The sequence below is a fragment of the Saimiri boliviensis genome, chromosome 10 (genome assembly GCF_048565385.1).
Source record: "Saimiri boliviensis isolate mSaiBol1 chromosome 10, mSaiBol1.pri, whole genome shotgun sequence".
In the NCBI taxonomy this organism is placed as follows: domain Eukaryota; kingdom Metazoa; phylum Chordata; class Mammalia; order Primates; family Cebidae; genus Saimiri; species Saimiri boliviensis.
In genome coordinates this window covers 54986944-55013473 of record NC_133458.1, presented here as the reverse complement: position 1 = coordinate 55013473, position 26530 = coordinate 54986944, and the positions used below count along the sequence as shown (strand labels likewise).

General features: G+C 36.3%; 1 protein-coding gene across 12 annotated transcripts in view; it reads left to right on the top strand.

Annotated features, from left to right (window-relative positions):
* MAGI2 (membrane associated guanylate kinase, WW and PDZ domain containing 2) overlaps positions 1-26530 on the top strand; it is a 1426516-nt gene that overhangs the window by 1065633 nt on the left and 334353 nt on the right. For all 12 annotated transcript variants that reach the window (XM_039472765.2, XM_039472764.2, XM_074379315.1 and 9 more), the window contains one exon: positions 9344-9401. In XM_039472765.2, the coding sequence (XP_039328699.1) occupies positions 9344-9401 (58 nt within the window). The remainder of the gene's footprint in view (positions 1-9343; positions 9402-26530) is intronic.

The following is a 26530-nucleotide window of genomic DNA, read 5'->3' as shown; positions in this document are numbered from 1 at the left end:
CTGCCTAATTAAAGATGTTATTTAGTTCTTCTATATCTATAATTTTGTCAACTTTATCTCTCTTAGACTGAAAATAGTCAAAGTGCTTCTTATTAATGTATTTTTCCTCACAACTCCTGTAATTACTGTTTTGTGAAGGTGGTTTATATAATTTGGCACACAGATATTGATAACTGCTATAGAGCATTATGAATTGTGACCTTTATTATAAAATAGAATTCCTTGTCATATTTAATGCTTTTGACTTGAATTCTTCCATCTAATATGAAGACTGTAAACCCTGTTTGATTTTTCCTATTTGTCAGGCCTATCTTTGCCCAAACTTTATTTTTAGCTTTCTCAGAAAGCTAAAATGTGTGTCATCTTTACCGAATAGAGTCAGGCTTTTCTTTATAAGCCAAATAGAAAATGTTAATAAGAAAGGTAAATTATATTCAATTCTATGTTTGGTTTTAATGCTAGCATATTTTATTTATTGCCCATGTTATATTATGACTGTTTATTTCTCTGTATGGCTTATTTTCTTTATTTTTATTTGTTGAGGTATGTACGATGGTTTTCATTTGTGTTCTAATGTTTGCCTTTTACTGATAACTTTTTTAAGGCCCTTATTCAGTTGTCAACTTTAAGCGATATTCGTTGAATCCCACCTGTTACCTAAGCAATAGTCCATGAGCTCATTGGCCATTCTACTTTTTTCCCTCTCCTCTCTTTTTTAATTACATTATTTCCATATTTTCTACACATTAGACATTTACAAATTACTCTTCTACTTTTGTCCCCACCTTTGAGTTTAGATCTACAATGAAATGTGTTGAATGATTACCATTAGTCCTTGCCTCAAATTATGTCTTGCTTGAGTAGCTTGGTTTAATTAAGTAGGTATATGTCGGGAAGGGTTTCTGATTTCTGCCTCTGTCTCTAATATCTTAGTGCATTGTATGATTTCTAAATTAGTCTGCCTTCCTGGACTAGGAGGTCCATTCTAGTCTGCCTACCAGAACCAACCTCCATATGACCTTACATGAATTTACATAAACAATCTTTGTCGTGGCCCATGCAAGACACTGCCTCCTTAGAAAGGAACAGTGCCTGACTCTAGATTTAGCACTCCTGTTACTGAATCTGTTACTGCTAGGGCCCAGGATGCAGCTGCATTTAAACATGAATGTTGTGTTTACCCAGTTTTTCCAGAGAGAAGAAAGACAGACAACAGAAGAAAAATAAATAAGGGTAAAATAGCAAAATTAAAAGTCATTCTCTTGAATATAGCTATTGAAAAACATTAACACAAGGCTGGGAATGGTGGTGCACACCTGTAATTCAGCACTTTGGGAGGGCAAGGCGAGTGGATCACCTGAGGTCAAGAGTTGGAGACCAGCTTTGCCAACATGGTGTTATCCTGTCTTTACTAAAAATACCAAAAAATTAGCTGAGTGTAGTGGTGCTTACTTGTATTTCCAGCTACTCAGGAGGCTGAGGCATCAGAATCACTTGAACCCAGGAGGTGGAGGTTGCAGTGAGCCAAGATTGTGCCCCTGTCCTCTAGGCTGGGTGACAGAGTGAGATTCTGTCTCAAAAATAATAATAACACGGTATAAAACAAGAATATAAGTGCAAAAATCTTACATTCTCATTTTATTTAAATTTCAGTTCTATAAAAATGAATCTAGTGTTCTATGTATCTGATTTCATATTAATAAAGTGTGAATATGATACCAAAACCTGTCAAGACACAATGAAAAAAGAAAGCTATAGGCCAGTATTTTTGCTGAACACAGATGCAAAAATCCTCAACAAAACACTAGCAAACTAAATTAATAGCACATCCAAAAGTTAATTCACCATGATCAAGTAGACATCATTCCTAGGATGCAAGGTTGAGTCAACATAGGCAAATCAATAAATATGAATCACCACATAAATAGTATTAAAAACAAAAACCATCTGATCATCCCAGTAGACAGAAAAAAACCTTTCAATAAAATCCAATATCACTTCATAATAAAAATCCTCAAGAAACAAAGTGTTGAAGGAACACACCTAAAAATAATAAGAGCCCTCTGTGACAGACCCACAGCCAACATCACACGGAAGGTGCAAAAACTGGAAGCATTCCCCTTGACAACTAGAAGAAGACAAGTATGCCCAGTCCCACTTCTCCATTTCAACTTAGTGCTAGCCATAGCAGTTAGACAAGAGAAGGAAATAAAAGGCATCCAAATAGGAAAATAAGTCAAACTATCTCTCGTCACTGATTATATGATTCCATGCTTAGAAAATACTAAAGACTCTGCCAAAAGTCTGTTAGAACTGGTAAACAATTTTAGCAAGGTTTCAGGATATGAAAATCAGTAGCATTTCTGCAAACCAGTAGCATTCAAACTGAAAGCCAAATCCAGAATACAATTCCATGTACAATAGCCACACACACACAAATACCTAGGAATACATCGAACCAAGAAGGTGAAAGATCTCTGCAAAGAGAACTACAAAACACTGCTAAAAGAAATCATAGATTACACAAACAAATGGAAAAACATTCCATGCTCATGGATTGGAAGAATCAATACCAAAATTGCCATACTGCCCAAAGCAACCTATAGATTCAATGCTATTCCTATCAAACTACTGATACCATTTTTTACAGAATTAGAAAAGTATGCTAAAATTCATATGGAATCCCCTCCAAAACTCCAAATAGCCAAAGCAAAAAAGAACGAAGCAGGAGGCATTACATTACTTGACTTCAAACTATAACGTAAGGCTACAGTAGCAAAAACAGCATGGAACTGGTACAAAAACAGACACATAGATGAATAGAACAGAATGGAGAACCCAGACAGAAAGCCATACACTGACAGTCATCTAGTCTTTTACAAAGTCAACAGAAATAAGCAATAGGAAAAGACTCCCTATTCAATAAGTGGCGCTGGGATAGTTGGCTAGCCATATGCAGAAGGATGAAACTGACCCCTACCTTTCACTATACGCAAGGAATAACTCAAGATGAATTAAAGACTTAAGTTTAAGACCTCAAACTTTTAAGAATCCTAGAAGAAAACCTTGAAAACACAATTCTAAACATCAGCCTTGGGAAAGAATTTATGACTTAGTCCTCAAAAAGCAATTGCAAGAAAAACAAAAATTGACAAGTCAGACCCAGTTAAACTAAAGAGCTTCTGCACAGCAAAAGGAACAATTAACAGAGTAAAAAGATCTACAGAATGGGAGAAAATGTTTGCAAACTATGTATAAGACAAAGATCTAATATCCAATATCCGTAAGAAACTTAAACAATTGAACAAGCAAAAAACAAATAGCTTTATTTTAAAATGGGCAAGAGACATGAACAGACACTCCACAAAAGAAAATGTACAAGCAGCCAACAAACAAACAAAAAGCTATTCCACATCAGTAATCATCAGAGAAATGCAACTCTAACCACAAAAATGTACCATTCTACACCAGTTAGAATGCTATTAATAAAAAATCAAAAAAACAACGGATGTTGGTGAAGCTACAAAGAAAGGGGAACACTTACATGGAAAGCAGTTTGACAGTTTCTCAAAGAGCTTAAAACAGAACTACTAGTTGACCAAGCAGTCCTATTACAGAGTATATACCCAAAAGAAAACAAATCATTTTACCAAAAGACACATGCACTCATATATGTTTGCTGTAGCTCTGTTTACAATAGCAAAGACATGGAATCAACCTAGGTGCCCATCAGTGGTGGGTTGGGTAAAGAAAATGTGGTACATATACACCATGGAATACGATGCAGCCATACAAAATAATGAAATCATGTTCTTTGCAGCAACATGGATGCAGCTGGAAACCATTATCCCAAGCAAATTAATGCAGGAAGAGAAAATCAGATACTGCATGTTCTCACTTATACATGGGAGCTAAATATTGGGTACTGATAGACATAAAGATGGCAACAATAGACAGTTGGGACTACTAGAAGGTGAAGGGAAGGAGGGGGAAAAGAGTTGAAAAACTAACTGTTGTGTACTATGCTCAGTACCTAGATGATGGGATCATTCATACCCCAAACCTCAGCATCATGTAATATGCCCAAATAAGACACCTGCACATTTACCCCACTGAAACTAAAGTAAAAGTTGAAAAAAATAAGGTTTTTAAAATAAATAGTGAGTAGAAGCCCTCTAATCAATAGTAAGAGTAAGTGACCTAGATTTTTCAACATTTTCATTTTGAAGCTATTTTAGACTTCTAAACCATTATAAAAACAGTACAAAAAAGTTTCACATAACTCCCACTTAGCTGCCTCTAACATTTACGTCTTTCGTAAGTACAATCATTGAACCCAGGAAATGAATATGGACTGTTAACTAATCTACCAGTCTTATCCAGTTCCTCCACTAATGTCCTTCTTCTGGTTCAGGATCCAGTCCATTATCCTACAATGCATTTAGTCATCATGTCTCCATATTCTCCTTCACTGTGTGATAATATCCTAGTCTGTTTTTTCTCTTTCACGACCTTGACCCTTTCTAAGGATACTGGCCAGTTACTTTATTGAATGTCCCTCCATTTGAGTTTGTCATACATTTCTTATGATCAAAATGGCATTCCTGGCCAGGCACAGTGGTGTGCACTGTGGTTCCAACTACTCAGGAGGCTGAGGGAAGGGGATTGCTTGAGCCCAGAAGATTGAGTTCAGCTTGGGCAACACAATGGAACCCCAACTGTTAAATACACACACATAAGGTTATTTATTTTTGGCAAGTATACTATAGAGGCACCCTTCTCAGTGCACAGTATCAAAGTGTGGATATCTTTTTACTGATGTTAACCTTGAGTCAAAGCTATTGTTAGAGATGTTATTTATAAAGCATTAGATCATTTATTTGGAAAGTTCAGTATCTATTTCATGCTATTGAAGTGTTTGTTTATTTTCAAAGCTATTTTTCTTACAATACAAGTTTGTTGCACTTCCCATCCATAGCTTGTTGATTGAACAGGCTCTGTATATTCCAAAGGGACACACCCCAGGCCATATCTGATTAATCTGTAGATAGATTGCTGATTGGAGAGCAGCCATCACATTGCCTTGCCAAACCAAGTAACTTGGAACTATTTTGAAGAAAATCAACTGGGCCAATGAATTCTTTGTGGCGATGGGATACTGAACTAGGAAACTGAGACAATAAAGTATGGAGAGCAACTTGAGATAAAATGCAACATATAGCCAGCTATGAGGTGGCTATTCTAGGACACATGCAAGATGAGTAAATAGAAGTAGCCAGTCACTTGAAGAGAAGGAACAATATGCCCAGAGTGAAAAGGAACCAAGAGAAAGACACAGATGCACCAAAATAAAAGACATACTGTAGTTCAAAAGACAGACAATGAAAGAGACCAAATGGATCCTTGTGAGATATCTTGAGATATTTATGCCAGGTTCCTTGCAGCTTTCTAGGATGTGGATTCCATTTCCTTAAGAAATATTGTCTTTGCAGCCAGGGGCACATGCCTGTAGTCTGTGCTATGCAGTAGGCTGAGGTGGGAGGATTGCTTGAACACAGGAATTTGAGGTCAGCCTGGGCAACATAGTAAGACCCCATCACAAAAAAGAAAGGAAGAAAGAAAAGAAAGAAAAAACTATTGTCCTTGGATTTCTACAAGTTTCCCATTTGTAGTGTAAAAAATGAGCTAGAATAAAGGGGTCTCTGTTTTCTGTAATGAAAATGTACCTGACTAAAACATAAGTAAATAAAACAATATTTGGGAAGCACAATTAAATTAAAAATATATAGCATGTTAACTGTGGCAGAATCCAGGCAAAGCTGAGTGCGTGTTTAATCTTTTTTTTTATTCCAGTTTTACAAAGCTGATATGATTGACTGCAAATTAATCTAGATATTGTTCAGGGTAGGAATATTTCATCACTGAATTTGCTCCATGGTTCCATGGCCTGAAGAAAATCTCAATTAAAATAGTTCTTAATGCAGCATTAACCTTGCTGATCTCAAGTGTTTATTTTTTCCTGTTACATAGTGTATGTTATTCTTTCATCAATGTGACCTTAATCATCCACGGATTTGTCAGGTATTGTTGAATACAGTGTTCTAAATAACCTAGGACCCAAAAGCTCCAAGGTACTTGCTTGTCTGATTGGGCAAATAGTACAATGTTGGAAATTCTTTTTCTCCTCTGTTAGCCTAATTTAAAGAAGCAGCAGTTGTTTTTCTAAAACTAATCCAAGTCCAAATAGCTTAATTTTCACAGTGAAAGATAATTCTTAACTTTCTTAGGTTTTCATCGTCTAGATGTGTACTCTTCAGTGTATAAAGTTAAAACGTTTATTTTATGACTTGTCTTTTTTTACGAGTGAAGAAAAACTTGTGAAAATTTTGATTTTTCATTAACATTCTAGTTTAAATCTTTGTTTTTGAAGCAAAATCCCAAAGGAATACACACAAACACACACATGCCAACACATACAAGTACACATTAATATATACACATATATACAAGTACCTTTTAAAACAATCATTGTATATTTTTACAGCCATTCCACTACAAATGAAGCAATGCATGTATCTGTTGTTGGTTTCTTGTAAGGTTCTTCCATCAATTCCTTGAAAATATTCAAAATGAAACAAATGATGTTCTTTGTAACAAAAGGTTAGAACTAGTGTATAATTTTGCCTCAAAGTGAGTCTAGGACCCCTAACAGTTCTTAAAATACAAATGTTTATAATACGTGATTTTGTTTTAGCATGCAATAATAGTTTACTTTGGAAATATGAAACAAACAAAATATATTGATATCTTATGAAAAATAAAGCATATTCTCCCCTAAATACTGATGAGGACTGCTTGATGGCAAGTGGGAAAGTATAATATATAATAAATTGTACCTAGGAAATTTGGCATTGTAAATCTAACAAAGATAAAGAATCCCTGAACTCTGCCTTTCTGGGATACATTGCTTAGAGCTAGTAAACAAACTGAAGGAATTATTTACTCCTTTAGAAAAGATAATTGTACAAACTTTGACCATGAAGTGCTTCCATATGGCATTGGCATTAAGAAGTAGGACTGTATTCATAAGTTAACTGTGTTAGGCTTTTACTCTTCATGTTTATTGAACATGATTGTTTTATATATTATTACATTTATAAGATTTAAACCTCTTATAAATACATATCCCTGTCTTGAACCATGTTAATAAATGAATAAATATGCATAATATTAATTGCTGACCTCTGTATATTATTTTACTTTAGGATGAGCTGCTTATTAAAAAGGTTTTGGATGAGCTGTTTATAAAAGGCACTCAGTAGATACTTGTCAAATGAGTTCCTTTTTACTAGATGAATTTGCCAGTAGCTTGGGGGATTTGGTGAAAACCATCTGGATAGTTATTCTCCTTAATCTAAATTAAGTGGTGTTTATGCTGTGATAGAGTTTCTGAATTGATATTTAAATTAGTTAAGCTTACTGGAACTAGAGTACAAGATTTTTGAGTCCTGAGTTGTTGGCATGATAAAATGAGTTAGTACCTAGAAAAGTCATCAGTATTCAAACCACAGACAATACTCAGTAAAGGTTTACTCTTATTATCCTTCTGAAAGAAAGATTTCTTACGGTGTTCAAAAATTTGGTGCTGCAAGTTTATTAAGGTATCCTTCTTAGTATGAATCATATCTTTGGCTGCAGAAATACTCATATGTTAGATCGTAAACTGCTTTCCCCAACTCTACTTAGAGTGTTCTGAAAGAGAAGGCATTTGCACTGTTAACTTTATAAAATTGCAAAAAATCTAAATTCTAAAATGTATATGTTCCTAAAAGTTTTGGATGAGGAATTGTGGATCTTTATTTAATTTGATGGTACAGAGAAACAAAATCACTCATACATTCTCAGTGAGATTATAAATTAGTACTTTTCAGTGAGTGGGAAGGTGGAAATCTGGCAGTATATGTCAAAAACAATAAAAAGATGCATGCCCTTTGATCTAATATTTCACATCTAGGAATTTGCCCATACTATATTATAGAAAAATAATAAAAGATTTACATTTTAGTAGGTCCAATACAGATGACACATGACAGGTAAAAACTGGAAAGTCCCAAACATTCAATAATAGAAAAACGATGGAATTACACAGTTTCTAGCCATGCTGCAGACTACTGCTATTGCCATCTTAAAAATGATATTGTGCAGTAACACACATTCACATTGAATGACATCCTTGATATTCTATTAAGTAGAAATATCAGGCTATAAAAGTAATATGCACCATATGATGTAATTTCTTTTAAAAGTGTTTGCACATATATGCATAGAACATTATTTGAAGGATATTCACCAAAATGTTAAAAGTGGTTATTTCTGGGTGGCAGGGTTGCAGATAATTTCAGTTTTCTTTTGATAACTGTGCTTTGTCAAGAGTAATATATATTATTACTATAATAATAAAACATTTAAACTTCACTGAAATACATTATTTAAACATGTCAATACATCCTAGCTTTCAAATTCTATGCATGTAAAAATTCATCTCTCTCAAGAAAATACAATATTCTTCATATTTGAAGGAGTTAGTAATCATAAAGCCTTGGCATATTTGGAAAACAGTATTGTGAAGCAAAGCCTAGTTTTCGGACAGCATGTGTTTACCTATAATAGGATTTCTAGTATTGATGATATTTTAAAATATGTGTATGTGTGAATTAAAATTAGCCATGGAGATTTGAAAATATGAACTATATTATTAAGAAAAGTATGTCCACAATTTTAGAGCTTAGTTTTAAATATGCTGAAAGAGTGCATTGGCAGCATTCAAATTCTGACCTACGTAGAGTAAGAGCAAGCTAACCGTCTCAAATAGTGGAATATCAATTGGGAATTTATAATGGCTTTATTTTAGTCATCAGAAACAATTTGCTATCCTCAGAAATATATTTTGAAAATGTGGTCTTTGTCCTGTAATGCTCCTTTAGCAATACAAATAAATAAGAGAACCATATGCACTTTCAGGAAAGTGATTTCCCTTCTATATTGCACTAAATGGTGATAACGTGATGACATGCCATCTTACTATTTCTCTTGAGATAAATAGCTAGACCCAGCAGCATATCTGCAGAGAAGAGAGCTCTGTGTTTTAACTGCCAATTTTTCAAGTCGGTGCCTCTTACAGTTTCTATAATATGTTCTGAAATTTCTTGCTGACTCTGAATGCTTTGTTCCACTTTGGTAGACCATTTCTGCAATCCATGAACAATTAAATTATATTACTTTTTATTAGAAAATGTGATATCTGTTCTTTATTAACTGAAAGAAATAACTCTTTATTTTTCAGAGCTTCCATATGGCTGGGAAAAAATCGATGATCCCATTTATGGCACTTATTATGTTGAGTAAGTCTCTAAGTGTGATATTAATTTATTAATATGCTGTGAAATTATGTTAGTATTTTATTTATTGAGCATGTGTGGCTAACAGCCCCTTCCTTTCCCTTTCATCTTACTTTGAAGTATCCACCAAAACTAGCAGCACTAGCTAGCTGTTTCTTTCCTCTCCAGCTGGCTAATTTGTCATTCCCTTCCTTTGACTCAACGTATCTAAAACACCAATTGAAAAAGTGTGTTTCACACTGTCCTCTAAATGAATGATAATTAAAGATATCAAAGTAAATGCCTTTCATTTTGCAATCAAAATGTTGGGAGCTGACTGGTTGCGCAAATGAGATGTTCTATTAAAACAGATTTCAAAGTCAATTAAATAAATCAGCCATATTTTGTACTTGAAAAATAAAATAAAATTCCGAATTTTTTTTTTTAGGACATCATTCCAAATCAACAGTATTCTTTCAGTACATTGAACTTCTGTGTTACCTATCGGATTACTTTGTGTAACAAAGTAACCTCCGATAGGTAACATATCGTCATGGTGTGAATTATCCCCCCCATGCATCCTTTTATTCAGAATAAAGAAACCATTTGGAGTTAAATTACATATACATATTTTTCTTGGAAAATAAGTCATATTCATAATTTTCAAAAGTTAAATATGTGATTAATTTTTCTAGAATTCTCTCTTCCTGTAGACAATTGTTTTTAATTCTTACCTATTGTATAATGTTCCTAAAGTTATTTGGGTGAGTAACAAAGCCTACATATTCCTGGGAAACACTACCCAAGAAATACAGAGTTTGAAAAACAAATGACTTCACATTGTTCATTAAGATCTTACTTTGTTTTCTCCAACCATATTCTGTTTAACAATAATTACAGATAGTCAAGGATTGCAGATTAGCTTTAGTGCTAAATTGTTTTTGTGACAATATTCAAACCATTACTGAGCTGTTACTAGGTGTCAAGTCTTTCTTGGCCCTGGAGATGTACAGATAAGTAAAATCCGTGTCCTTGCCTTTTAGTATGTCCCTCAGGAGCACTTGTCTTGAATACTTTCACCCATTGTTTTCGTTTGGAGAAGCCCCAATTTTGGCTCCACAGTCAGTCATTTCCAGATTCACAGTCAAGGTGAATTGAGCTCATTTGCCACTTGCAATGTTCTAGCATAGTCTCTAATGTATAGTGTCACACAGACACTGAATAGACACAAAAATGTAAGATAAATACACAGAGGTATCTCTAACTGAAAAATAAAGAGATAGCATTTGTAAATAGTTATAAGCCCTCTGTGTCCCATTAGACTGCTGACCAATTAAAGTAGCCCTATATTTTAAATAACATAGTTACAGTTCCTAAATAAATATTACATGTTTCAAATAAATGCTGGCTTATTGTAATTCACTAAGTCAAACTGTACTGTATCTAAGCCTATTACATTAGATATTCAAGGAAATTCCATGTAAAGAAAGAGAATTTAAGTGTGAGACTTATCAGATCTTTTGTGTATTTCCTCACAGAATCATTGAATAAGAACCATTCCTTCATCTGTATACTGGCAAAATCCATAATAACCCAGATAGCAAATATTTGGGGTGGAGGACGATATGGCCTCTGTGACAACTACTGAGCTCTGCTGTTGTAGCTTAAAAGCAACTATTGGCAACATCAGCTATGTTTCAATAAAACTTTATTGACAAAAACAGTCAGCTGATCACATTTTTCCTGCAGGTCATAGTTTGCTCACCCCTGCCCTATTTTAATTCTTCAGATTGTTTTTTCATATATTCAGCTCCTTTCAATCTCACTTCCAATGCAGGAAACAGTTTAACTAAAACCTTTCTTCTCTGTCCTAATCATCTAACAGAGAAGCAAGACACCTCTATGTCAGAAAGCTATACTTCCTACCTTCTTGAATCATTGATATGTTTGTTCTGCAAGTAAAGATTTGCTGCTAGTAGATCCTTTATAATCCATTATGAAATTGGACACTGGCTGTAACCCTAAACAAAAATGTTCCTTGTTATCTTTATGCTTCAGATGTTGTGCGCGCGCGCGTGTGTGTGTGTGTGTGTGTGTGTGTGTGTGTGTGTGTGTGTGTGTGTTTGCCTACATTATACTTCTCTGTACATTTCTCCACTTCACTTTTCATGTAACACAGCCATAGTCAGAGAATTATTTAGAATTTAGTCAGTCACGTCTTCTATAATTAGATCAGGCTGACATGTTTAATAGTTTCAGAGTTTAAGTGATTTGGAGGTTGTATATACGGGTCATAGTGGGTAAATACAGTTTAATTTCCTTCCAGTTATATTCTGTTCTATTCTTTGTTATGGTGTTGTCCCTATTACATAATTTTATAGGGTTTACCAGTGTCAGTAATTAGGTGTGTGAGTGTAGCAGGCCACGTGGAAAACAGAGACAAATAAAGAGATAATTCAGACTTAAAGACAATGTTAAGTAGAATATCATCCCAGTATTTATTAGAAATATCCTCTTGAAAAACTTCATAAGCATAACTAAAATACCTGTTTATTGTATATGACGTATATATTACTTGAAATGGGGGATCTCTTCCATCCCACTAAACTTGTCACATATTTTAATTGGAATATACCTATTTACATGGTTTGCTTTAATTGTGTATCTCATCTCTTTACACTATTATTTCCACAAGGTATAAATTGGCTTTGAATAGTAGCCTTGTTTATGGGAGCTATAAGGATACATATGTAATAATAGAGGTTATTCATCACTTTCAGTATGCAGAGTGTTTTTGTTGGGGGAAAAAAGTCAACTAATTTCTTACCACAAAAAATTAGTAAAATATCTAGTCGAAGTTAAGTTGCGATCTCAACACTTTCAGTTGTATTATAAATATAAAATAAAAACTGTCTAGATTAAGATTCTTTTCATAATTATAGTGATAGCATTACTATTTTAAGGAATTATATATGTTTAATTGGTAACATTAATATTAATATAACAAAGCAATGTCTTTTTATTAATATATAGTTGAGAAAATGTTGATTTACTAATGCTATTAATGATAATGAGCAATGGATTCTCTGTATAGCTATTATTTTTATGTTTAATCACATACCCATTCATGCAGTTCGAGGTACTCTTTACAAGACATGTAAAAGATTCCACCTTGCCACCCAGTAGCAAAAAAAAAAAGAAAGAAAGAAAGCCTATTTGCATGTACACAAGAGGTCCAGCTTAGCAGTCAGCACCTCTCTTCAGGTAGAGCAACAACTGGGAACAGAAGTTGCAGGTTGAGCTCTGTGTCATCATCAGATTGGAATGAGTGTAATGTCTCTGGCACACTTGCACAAATACACATTTTCCTCTCAGCCACAGACAAGCAAATAGGAATTCCAGCAATCAATAGCAGAAGAGAATTTACATAGCTAGAAAATAAGAAACCTGAATTGAACAGGTTTTGACCACTATAACTGATTTTACCCCACTATGTCACTTTCTGTCCCCTGCAAATTCGATTTTAAGATTGTAGGTTTAATATAGTCAAGAACCAGAGAAGTCTTCATCATCATCATCATGTCATGGAAATTGTTAACCTTTATTGAATGCTTAGTATGTGCCATTAACTTGGTTCAGTGCTTAACCACCTTTATAATTATCTCTATAGTGATAATGAGCTAAATTGTCTTGAGTTTATAGGTGAGGAAACCCTGCCTGAAAAAGTTAAGTAACTTATCCAGAACCACACATTATTGAGACAAGGGGCTGACATTTGGACCCAGGCAATTTGACTGCCGAGCCCAGATTGCAAACTCTTACCCAAAATGCCTGCTATAAATTTAGCATTTATACCTCATAATGGTCTGAACAAGCCTTTAGGACCCATCCCTAGAGACATATGAGGGATTCCTCAAGAACGTCTCCTCCCTGGCCTTCCTGTAGCAGGATGGCCAACAATGCGAGGTCAGGATGCTTGTAGAGCCCCATGAGACAGGCTACGGACCCAGGTATCCTGAGCCACCAGCTCCATTACCCACCACTTCAGAGTGGCCCTGAACAACATGGCCACTGAGCAAGATGTAAAAGAAGAATTCTTACTGTGTGGACCTTCACATAGAAATGTTGGCCCTCATTTGGATCAGTAGAGACAGCATGCAGCTCTGTATTTTAGAGAACAATGGGCCCTACTCAGCGTCTTTTAAAATTTTATCTGCTATCTGGGCAAACAGACCAAGTTTTGACTCTATGTAGCAGCAGAAAGAACTTATCCCAATTTTTCCTGACAGACACCAAATCTGTGATAGTGCAGCACTTAGCATTACGTATTAAGACGTCCTAAAATTGCTAACTAGGAATGTAACTGTCACTGTTCATAAAGATAGGAAAATTTTTTAATAAAATCGTGCGAAATGGAGAGTTGAACAGCTGTGACTTTTGTACCAATGTGGTTCTCTCTCCTCTTTTGTGAAATTATGTCTGCTGGGTACATTTTGGTTTTAATGGCAGTTACACAATTTGCTTAACTAGCTGCTGGTCCAGAAGACATGATTTGCTAGGACAGCTTTGATGCAAAGCTGTCTTCTCTGGCACAGACAGAAAAGCAAACCATATAACTGTAGTTAAAATAATAGTGGAGAGTAGCAGATGTGATTTTCATGTAAAGGTTTTACAAGTTTTTGATGTGATGCCACACATCTGCTACTATAAAACATTACTTGTATGCAATTCCAGAAAGTATGAAAAAAAAACTGCATAGTGTTATCAATGTAATATTTAATATAAATGGAAAATTGCATTCATTTCCTGGTGAGTGGTAAATATCCATCATGATGTAGCACTTTGGAACGTGGTTAGAGAAAACTTGAACTCAGTATCTTATGTTAATAATGCTTCATGCCTTTGAGTAGCTTTCCAAATTTTCTAGGAAAAAAGTTCCTAACTTTAAAGTTCATAAAAAGTCAGTACACATGTAAAACATTTCCAATTACAAACAAACATAAAATAATATCCTTTTTTAATCTCACTAAGGAAGCTCTAAATCTTATAAACAGCATTTGGACGTATTAATTAGTATCACTTAATGGCCAAAAGTATGGGCTGCAGAGTTGCACAGTATGCTAGCCCTGTATTATTATCCTTATTTTATAGGTAAGAAACTGATCTATAGATATCTTTATAAGTACTACGTAATAAAGCCAGAATGTGAACTCAAGCAGTATTATTCCACAGCTGGTATTTAGCATTTAACATAGGTATGTTTAGTAAGTGTTGAATAAATATTAGTAATTGTTAATCTTGTGTATACCAATAATATGTATAAAGCCTCTTCTTTTGGCATTACTTGCTTTTCCAATACTGTCATGATTACAGTAGACTTCAAAACATGAATAACTCTAAAAGAAACTTTGATTGGGAAAGAAACATATAATCTCATAGCCAGAGTATGCCACCCTGAATGAAAACAGTGCTTCGTCAGACTACTTAACAATTCCATAGCTTTTGAAATTGATGGAGCAAGGATTGCAGAGAGTGGCTTCCAAAGGGGTTGAGCCTTCAGTCATTCATAAGGAGGTTATATTGTCATAATTATCTAGACTATGTATCATCTTACACAGCTGGGCATTTTTTATAATAGTAGAAATACTAATGTATAAGGCATTATTTTAACTTTTTTTACTTTAACTTTATTTTAATGTGCTTTACATCCATCATCCCAGCTGACAGTAACAACATGTACAAAAGAGAAGATCAAGTCTCTAAGAGTTAACTGAGTTTTCTAAGTGAATGTGGCTGATAAGGTTGAAGCTGTGCTGATGCCATTTAGAACAAAAAAACAGCCTCTCAATAGAGTTGCTATGTTTTATGTTAATAAATTTGTTCAGTTTTTATACTTTACAGTGTATTTTCCTCTATTCAGCAAGCATCAATCAGTAAACTCCACTTTATAGTTGAACAAAAGGAACAGGATATCAAAACAAATGTTGAGTGTCCTACCTCTAACTGAACTAGAACCAGATTTTTTATTAATTAACCTTAACTTATGACTAGTTTAACGTTTTATGTCCTTCTAGCTGACCCAGGCTGATTTCATAATTTGGGGCATCGTTTCTTCTAGCCTGGATAAAACCAGTCATCAGGCCTCATGAAACAAGAGTCACTAAGATACCAGGAGTAAGTCAGGCAGTCTCCTAGCTCTACACACATTGTCTTTATACTACATTAATTTTTTTTTATAGTAGTTGATAATTCCCACTTACCTTCTCCACCCTCTGTACTACTCACTCACTTAAATTTAAACTGGCTTTTGATTTACTTTCCTAATACTTATGTCCAACTACCAGTCAGTTAAAAGGTTTATGACTTCCTTTTTCTCTTCATGACAGAGTCCCTCAAACATTTTTGTTTATTTATGTGAGACAGAGTCATGCTCTGTCTCCCAGGCTGGAGTGCAGTGGTGTAATATTGGCTCACTCTAACCTCCACCTCCCAGATTGAAGGGATTCTCATGCCTCAGTCTTTTGAGTAGCTGGGATTACAGGTGCACACTACCACATCCAGCTAATTTTAGTATTTTTAGTAGAGTTGGGGTTTCACCATGTTGACCAGGCTGGTCTCAAACTCCTGATCTCAAGTGATCCACCCGCCTCAGCCTCCCAAAATGCTGGGATTACAGATATGAGCCACCACGCCCAGACTCCTCAAACATGTTTATGCCTTGATTTTTTCACATGAAAAGAAGTCACCTGTCTAGTCTCCTCACTGCTACCATCCAGGCAAGATCCGGATGCCCTTCATCTCCCTGTTCTTGAAGTTAGATGTCATTTTTCCTGCTATGAGACACTTCACCATTTCTGGCTCATATAGGATTGACATTTGCTCTCTATCCCAGTCCCACTCCCCCACCGCTAAATGGCTTCCCAACTGATGGACTGAAAACTTGACTTTGTAATTAAATACACTTTTATTAGCGACTCTTACATCTTATCGACCACCTTACTTAGCAAATCTTCTATTTCCAAATAGACAATGTTTTAGGTACCCAGAAGTTTAAATTGGTTTAATTGCAGATGGACTTTTACAAGTAACAATGGATTATTCACCTTGACCTCAGAGTTAGTATATAAATGTTATTTTTTACAAGCAATTTTTATAACTCTAATACATTATTTTCTTTGTCCTAAAGCCAGTAATAAAAAGCAAAGGAACTGTTCCCCTTAAATCAACATCTCTCTGAGAATATATTCGTAGATAAAGATAACTGCAACATAAACACATCTTGGGGGTTTCGTGTTTGTCTTCAAGCATTTTTTATGAATCTGACATATCAGGCCCTTGTTGAGGCATTTCTGAAGAGGCTGACTGAGCATAGCCAAACAGCACAGTAGCACACGGGGTAGCACAGAAGCAGGGAAACTTCTAGGCAAAGGGTAACAGTGTGAGGTACGCAGACCCTGAGCCCTCAGGGTCCCAGGAATAAAGGGCAGGAATAGTCACAGCTGGAGACACCATGCTGTCTCCTGCCAAAGAAGGACCATGCTCCCTCCTTCTACTCCATCTTTTTTGTAGGACCATGAAACTTGAGAATGGTCTTCTGAAGGCAGGGAGAACAGTCTGAACTTGAGGAACTGTAGCTTAAGAGAGTTGCAGACAAGCTTTGGAGATGGATGTGAGCTATGTCAGAAATGCTGTCTCTCCTGCTGGAAGAGGGGACCCCTCTTCCAGGTAGTTCATTGCTAGGCAACCCAGAGAACACTGCTAGCATCTTTCACTGGACAATCCTGTTTGCCACTCCCCAAGGCAATGTTCTATAACAGGTAAATGATGATGATTCTATTATTTATGAAACAGCTCATATAGCTTATTAGTTTTCCTCTCTCAAGATTAAACATGTTCTGCTTCTTGTGTGTGAACTGCAGATTGTCTCAGGCTAACAATCTATATCATTACATACTTTGGAATATATCTGAGATTGAGATTAAGTTCTAAAGTTAGCACATAAAGTGAAAATGGCTGAGTCAAAATTATCCTAAAAGTTCCTCAAGATCCTGTCATGTTGGTGACTGGCATATTAAAACGACACTGTCACTTTTTTCTTTTGGTGTTGGAAAATAATTCTTTCTGGAATTAAAGTAGTTGGCTGGCATTTGCGTCTTCCAGATCTTTAATAGATACATAACTGGGATCACATTCAGCCCAGGGCAATGCCAACAGTGTCAAAAGTATGAAGGAACTTAGTCGGGCTGAGGAAGTCAAACCAAAGCAGACTGATATTATTCTTTAGGTACCCTATAACTGAATAATAAAACAGAAGATGGTTACCCCAACTGGGTAAAATGTATTACCCTCTTATTCCCACCTGAGAAATATAATTCATCTCTTTATCAATATGCAGGTAATGTTTTTCAAAATTCCTTTCATGTGTCATAAATTGTAATGTTAGTAATAGCTTATGTTTTTTTTGGTCCACAATTTTGAACTTACAGGTTAATGCAAAATTACATTTAACCTCTCTGGCTTTTGGTTGGTAAATGAGTGGTTTGAATTAGGTGATTGCTAAGATCTCTTTTAACTCACTACCACTTTATGTTAACAAGAATAAATTTGGCCTTTTTTCTGTATTAAGCCTCTTTATTTTCTCATTACAGTTGCTGATCAAAGAATACTTAAAATTTTTAAAGCATTTTCTTTTCATTTCTGCTTTTTCTTTGGTTAGACAGTAACGTATATTACCATTCCTTTAATGATTTTAACAATTCCATCATAAAAGTGTTATGGAAAGAAGGCCTCTCAGAAAGGTGAATTATTATCATGGATTCTTTTTACCAAGTTATGGGAAAAAATAGAAATATACTTGATATCTAAAGACATGAGGCTGATATTAAGAGTGTCATTAAAAGGGCATCTCTTTTGTCTCTTTTGATAAAGGGTAAGTTTATAAACAAAAAGGTGGATAAGAACTATTTTTTTTCTTTCCAAGTAATTATTTGATTCTGATCACAAAATACAGGGAAGGAACAAGGGTGGCCCCTGCCACCTTTGGCCACACATCTTTTCAGTCTATGCTTCTCTAAAATAGCCCTTGCATTTTAAGCTCATGTAAGCTCATGTATGTAAGCTCATGCTGTCCCTAAGCATTTTTTCATGTTATAACAGTCACCGAGTATATGACAAGGTGGGAGTTAAAAGAGATGCCCCATTCACCCACAAGGCAGGGCTCCCTCCAGTTAGTATTCCAGGTCCCTTTTGCCAATATTAAAACCAAGGTAACTGACTGTTCTATTGGTTTTCTAAAACTCTCTCCTGAACAAGTAGGTCATAGACAAATTATGCCTGTACAAATCTTAGAGCTGTTTAAAATAACCTTACAGAAAGGCAGTGACTAAGACCCTTCCCTTGCCCTGAGCTGAAGTCCCAGGCTACCTGTGACCCCTGGATTGCCACCCCTAGATCCCCCACATCCCAGGACGGTGATGCAGGAAGGGCAGGGTCCCCCATATTCCAAGGTGGCAATGGCAGAAGGGTAGGCCAGGCCAAGCATGAGGAATAAACAGTCTTTACTCGTCTCAAACCAGGAGTCCCTAGGTCTCAGGACCTCTGTGCATTTGTCACTTGTCTTCTTCACGTCTTTGTGGCCTGTTTCTGCAATCACTTGAGCTGCTTTTTCTTCCTGCACTGGATCTTGGCTGCCTCCTTGCCTTCCAGGGTGGCTGTCACTGCCTGGTATTTCCAGCCAGCTTCGTGAGCCAGGCACCCCAAGGAGGCAAATTTTCTGGTAGACTTCAGTCACACAACCTTGAGGGCAGTAGGAACCACCTTGTCATAGGGCAGTGGGATGCTATCAGATACCCTAAGGCAGTCCAGGGCAGCCTGGCCCCACTTGGTCTTGCAGGGCCACCAGAAGATGCAGCTGGGGGCCCAGGAAGGAGGGTAGTCTAGGGAAGTGTTGGTGTTCACCTGCTTGTGGAGGAAGGCCAGGTACTTAAACTTATTTCTGCAGAAATTGTCAGAAACGTTGATGCCCTCATGGTGCATGACCACCTTCCTTCCCAGCAGAACCCACTTGGCCAAGATGGCAGCCAGGTAGCCCATGAGACGGCCTTGGCCAGCGAAAACCACATCCTGTCTGTCTGCTGTCTTCAGTAGGCACCTGGTGGGAAAAAAAAATAGATAGACAGATAGATATAGATATAGATATAGATATAGATATAGATATAGATAGATGGATGGATAGATAGATAGATAGATAGATAGATAGATAGATAGAGCGCTCTCTCTCTCCATACATATCTCTCTCTGTTGCCCAGACTGGTGTGTAGTGGTACAATTACTGCTCACTGCAGCCTCGACTTCCCAGGATCAGCCACCACACCCAGCCCAGAGATATATCTTTACTACTGTCAAAGCTGAATACATTTGACAGGAAAACTTTTTCTTTTTTTTAATAATAAAAAGCGATATCATTAAACATTATTACTAGTGTTTATCAGACGATTTCATATTTAATTGGATGAGATTATATTACCTAGACTCAGTTAATTGTATAATAAAAATGGATGAATCATAAAAACTTTTATCATCACATTTCACATTTAAGTTTAATACAGTTAAGTAAGCCAAACTACAAATTTTAAAGAAAGGAAATTCTACTCTGTATCTGATAAGGTTAACTGGATCTACTAAAGGCAAAAAAAAAAAGAAGAAGAAGAAGCCTATTTGTTGTGCTAATAAATTAGTTTTACATAAGTTGAGTCTCAAAGAAACTTATCATAAGGTAAGAAATCTCTGCAAGCTTATTAAGCGCCACTGGTTGAGTCTGTTGTAATGTAAAGATCTTAATTCAGCTTTCCACTAAGCACAACACTCACCTGTGGAGGTTGAGAGGTCCCCTGCTTTCTATTAGTCTTACTTCACTTTCTCCAGTTTTAATTGGGCATCAAAATAATGTGTATTTCCAGATAAATAAAATGACACGAATGGTTATCTTTCTTTTTCACTAGTGTTGCTTAGTAATTTATTTTGTGCCTCAGTAATTTATTTTGTGCTTAGTAATTTATTTTGTACCAAATGGTAGCTGTTAGCTACCATTATTAAGCACTTGGTATGTATTAGGCATTTTGTAAAACTCATTTAATAACCACCACAATGCTTAATGGCAGATACTATTACTGCTATTTTACAAACAGAGAAAATGAAACTTAAAGAAGCCAGGCCATCAAGCTAGTAAGTGATAAAAATATTGTTGCAGCCCAGGACAGGAATTAAGAGAACTTCACACTGTCCATATTTAAGTTGCACTTGACTCTCAAATCCTGAATATTCCAAGAATGTCAAAATTAACTGAAATTTATACAGTGCCTCATCTGTAAACATTTTCATATATTTTATCTTATTTGCTCCTCAAAACAGTCCTAAGAAATGAGCAGAATATTTACAGATGAGGCAGTTGCAGTTCAAAAACATTAGGGGAATTTCTCAAAGATAGTGTGAGTGGCTTACCAAATCTTCAATTGTAGCTTAAACCCAAAATGGTGGTTTGGTCTGAAAGGTGGGAGAGAAGGACCACTCAGACTCATTGGAAGTGGCTTTGAAAATGACTTTTGCTTTGGTGAATCCCAGTGATTCTGAAGATACCAGAGAATCAGGTGGCACCCCCTTGCCTTTGTTGGTGTCCATGGTTTGGTGGTGAATGTAACACAGGTGGGGTGAGAAGTACACCCGTTACGGGTGACTCTTATGTGGATATTTGGGAAGAATTCCCACCAGTACTCAAGTTTCCACTCTGTTACGTAAAAAAAATTCCTTGCTAAGTGACATGTTTCCATGTCTTTTTTTATAAAATCTTTCCGTTGACAAATAGTAAGTATACATATTCATGTAGTATAATAGTGATGCTTTGATACTTATAATGTATAGTGATCGGATGATGGTAATTAGCATGTCCAACATCTCAAGCATGTATAATTTCTGTTGGGAACATTCAATAGCTTCCGTCCAGCTGTTTGAGACTACATATTATTGTAAATTAGAGTCATCCTATAGTGGTATAGAACCACAGGAGGTATATTGCTCCTCCTATCTAGCTGTAAGTCTGTATCTTTTAACAGATCCCTTCATTTTTTCTTAGATCACTGAGCCTCAGAAGAACTGAACCTGGCATACAACACACAGTATTCTTTTATAAGTTTGAGATGAGACATACATAGTTTTATTATTGTTGACTGCCTCCATTCTCCCTGACATAGAACTATAATCTTATTCATAAATACTAGCACAGAATCACCTTATTATCATTAGCAAAATTGCCAGAGACATGACCCGCACGCAACTTCCAGAGTCAGTAAGAGCAAAGAGTTCAAGAAATTGATGTTAGGACTAGCCCTAAGGGAAGCTGAAAGACAGCCCCTGGAACAGATCCTTCTGGTTTGAAAGCAATGTTATACAAAGCCAGGTCTCCTGACTCCTCATTCATGCTCTCATTACCATTTCATTTCTCACTTTTTCCAATATGTAAAACACATATACACACATATTTTCTAGAAAAACATGTTCAATCACTGTTTATGCACATGATCACTGAGTTCTTTAAAAAATATACTAAATATATCAAAATCTTTTCATATTTTCATATTTTTGTCTTAGAAAATCAGGTAATTTACAGTGTTTTAAAGTTTCCAATTTCATAATGGAAATTGATACAAAGAAATTGAGAATCAACTGGCTGAAGTGTATTGCAGATTACCAGACATAGCCCATGTCTATACATACATAAGTAACTTCACTTTAAAAGTTAAGTGTATATTTGTAGCAGAATCACATAACTCAGTGTTCTTGGATGTTGGCACTACACAGAGCTAGGCTTCTTTCACGTATCTGCCGCTTATTGTGAGATCTGCAGAAAATGGTTTACCCTCTCTGAAGACCAAGTGAATTAAAAGCATGCATCCTATTTCACCGAGGGTATAAATACCTATACTGAGCATACTGTATAGTATTTACCAGGTGAATATTAGCTCCCATCGCACTCTGCCATCCACCATTTTCCCTTTAGTCTCTCCTTTTTTTTTTTTCTATTTTTTTTTAACAAGGCTGACATGCTTCATACCACTGTTTATTTCAACAAACCGTGGCATCTATTAAACAGAATTTAAATCTGAATTGGAATTAACTTTAAAAGTGCACAAGTGGAATCTGCTTCAGAAGTATTCAACATCACACCTTTCCTGTTCTTTATTAAGAGCTTCAAAATGAAAAACACAAACTCAGGCCACTGTGGGAACATGAATCTGGATTATAGAAAAGAACAAACAAGTTATTTGAAAATACATCCCCCATTACAGTTACATGAAAATATCATCTCATCTGTGTGAAGCTTTGATCTTCTAGTAATGGCATAATTTTAGACACAGTGTGTGAATTATATAAAACTGCCACAATACCTGTCCCCAATAAGCTAAACTATTAAAGACAACACTGAAGCAACTTACTGCCACTTTTTCTTGTTCTTGGTGCTGCTGAACTTTTATCCTCTATTCCCACACCTTTTTCTTCATGCCTCTATCTTCCCAGGGTCCTTACCTAACAGAATTATAGTTTCCTGCTTACTCCTAGACCTCACAGCCAAATTTAGTGGCAAGGTATTGAAAGACTCTATGCAGATCCTAGGTATCCAGCAGTATATCCTTTTCTCCCTAAAACACATCAAAAAATATTTTTTCTTAACTTTGCTGTGTTTTCTAATCCTTCTTGCATCACATTCTAGCATATAAAAAGAATAGCTATGTATTTGATTTCCTCCTGGTCTATATAGTCATAAAGACTCAGTAGTCAAGAATAATATTTTTTAATCTTTTTCTCATCTCTCAATATTGGTCTTGGAAACCTGGAATCTGGATACTACATGGAATTGGAGTTATTTTCATGACTTGGTAACTTTCTGACCTGGTGACTTTCAGAATCTGCTACAGCCTTGTCCCCAGTCTTGTCAATTTCCCCTCACTAGCATTCTTCTCCTGACTCCCTTCTCCCTGGATAATCCCAGACATCAGTGATGTTGCCTTTGTGATTGCCCAGTATTCTGTGTCCTTGGTAATCCTCTGACTCTCTTTAGAGTCATGCTCAAAGGATTCCTGTAGCCATGGCTTTGTCTGTCTATCATTATGTATGAATGCATTTTTTGGAGTTCAGTTGATTTAAGTTATACTGTGATTGCATATTTTAACAACTCATAATTTATTAAGAAATAGCAATCCAGTTCAACATAGAGTATATTACAAGTCAGACTAATCTCACCCTTCCCTGTAAACAAAAGTGGCTATTTCCCTGGATGACTTTTTTACATTTGTGGAACATCTCTTAGTCATCCTCATACCCCAGGTGAAAACAATACACAATACCTAGGACGCTGGAGGGGCCAGGAAATGATGCCAACATGGTTGGGAATTCTCGGGAGCCCTACAGCTTTCCTACTTGGTTGATGTGTGGTGAAGGTCATGATGTTCCCAAGTTAAGGAATAAGGTATATCGTCCAGAATGGAGACTTTAAAAGCTGCAGTTCCATTAGACTAAGGTCACAATGGAAGCAGGGAGATCTTCAGACAAAACGAAACTTCATACCATGACTCCGAACTGTCCTTCCAGTCTTGTAGCTTCCATCCCCTCCCCTACGCCTCTTGCTCCCACACTGCCACCCATACACAGATCACATGCATGTCTGTGTGCACTAACCCTGTACTCTAGGTAGGCAGAATTGAATATTATTAAACACCTCTGTATCTACTGCTCTCTTCCTAAAATGTCCCCTTCTCCATCCAGCAAAATACATTCATCTTTCTGCAGTCTGTTTACATGTGTCTTCCTCTGTGAAGCTTTCCCTGAACCATCAGACTGAGTTGTCTTTTCTCCGTCTATTTACTTCATGCTTACAAATTTCAGCACTTTTTGTCTTGTGTTATATTTTCCTGGCCAATTCTAGAATGACTAACTCATCTTAATTTATGCAGGATGATTCCTATTTGAAAACCGAAAGCCCCACATCTCAGGAAACTCCTTAGTCCCAGGCAAACTGAAATGATTGGTCACCTAACATGTGTGTCTCCCCCACTGGAGGATGAGCCTCCTGGGGGAATGGATTGTGTCATGTTGACCTTTGTGTCTTTAGTGCCCAGAATACTGAGGAATCAGTGAAATTATAAATGAGACGTAAAGGATTTAAACCACTTAGGTTGTCAGACACTAGTAGAAGAGGACTATTAAGTCTTCTCTCTCATACAGGAAGATCTTGAAATAGTGTAGTATTTTAGTTTTCCTTTAGATAAATCCTATTCTATGAGCTTATAATTCACTACTTTCACTCAGTCTGGAAGCAAAAGGTTAGAAATACCTTTGATAACAATGATCTCCTCCTACACTCAGCAATAACATTTTAGAGAGATGCTTTATGGGAGTGACAAGGGATCAATAGAAAACCACATTTTGTAATGCATGTCTACTGGCTCTGAATTTTTTTTGAAATTGAATCTATGTACATTGTAGGTCCTGGGTGCTTCATGACATGATTGACAGTGCACATGGCCATGTCTGCTAATAGTTAGTTTGAAGTTTTCCATGCAATTAGTAAAGAGTAATGGCTTAGTGATGAATCTTCTCTCATATATAAAATACATATTACAGGTTAATGTCTTAGATAACTTAGCATTACTACCGAGGGAGGGAAGAGAGTTCTTTTATGAGAACATACACTTTTGAGAAGCTCAGCCTAGTGTAGAGTGGAAGATAGACTCAGCTGTAAGAGTTTCAGTGTCAATATGTGGATATTCTCAGTTGGCCATGATTCCGCCTCCCACCTGGATACTATATATCCAATGTAGACACCTTCATGTCCAGGAAGAGCAGGAGAAATTAACATGCGAATGATTCAGTCTTCCCACTCACATTCACAAAGCAAAGTGACATTCCCCCAGGTTCAGTAGGGAATAATGAATGGACATTTATAGAAGGAAAATTATCACTTACGTGTTAGAATTGGGAAGAAATCTTTCAAGAGGCATGATTCAATTATTCTGTTTTTTAAAAAAATGCTCCAAGTAAAATAGATTCAATTTTTCCATTTATTCAAAGCTCATATTTTATAATAACTTACATTTAAAACTTTAGGCTTTAATCTAGTACTTCTAAAATTCAGCATTTCAAAGCCCTGTAAGGCATACATTGTATTATGTAACCTTGTTTTGCATTATAATTCTTTTTTGTCCCTGTTTTCTCCCCCATGCTGGACTATGTGCCTGATTAATCTTTGTCCCTCTCCTACCATAGTGTCTAGTCAAGAAAATTTGGTTAGTAAGGATTTGCTGAGTGAGGATAGTTAGCACTGATTGAGTACTTAACGTCCAGGCACTGTTCTTAAGTAGTTTACTCATTTTAATTCATTTACTATGCACAATGACTCTGTGAGGTGAATATTATTTTTGTCTGACTTTACAGGTGAAAAACTTTGAAGCACCAAAAGGGTAAATGATGAGCTCAAGGTTACACACCTAGGATGTGCGGGCCTTGCATGTGAGCATCATGGGCAGAGACTAAGCTCGTTATCATACTGTCCTGTCTTCTTGGGAGAGGGTTGGCTTCACAAGATCCCGTTATTATCTTCCCTTAGTTTTCAAAGCTCAAAGTTGTTTTTATTCCATATATTCAGACATGACAGTAGAAGAAACATTATGAAGTCTTCCCAAGGCTCATATTAAAATAAATAAAATAGAGTCAGGGAGGGTATGATGTCTGTGTTTGCCTGACAGTTCAGCTATAGCCTAGGGTTCAGATGGGAGGTGGTAGCAATGCAGAGATGGGGAATTGAAGTCAGGATCAGAGAAAGCCCAAGGAGTCCAAGCAACCATGAAATCCACACTAAATTCATTCAGGAAGCCCCACAAGAAACCAGTTTGCATTGTGGTCATCCTGAGCCACAGCGCCAAGCTCCAAGCTGGTCCTCCCACTCCCACTCCCAGTGCTGAGGGGCTGCTTCTCTGATGCTCCCACATTTCATCCCGAATATAGTGCTTTTTCTGATTCATACTTTTTTATTGTGACCTAAGATAGCAGCTGCCAGTTACCAGCTCATTAGATTTAAATCCTTTATCACCAAAGTGGGATGACAT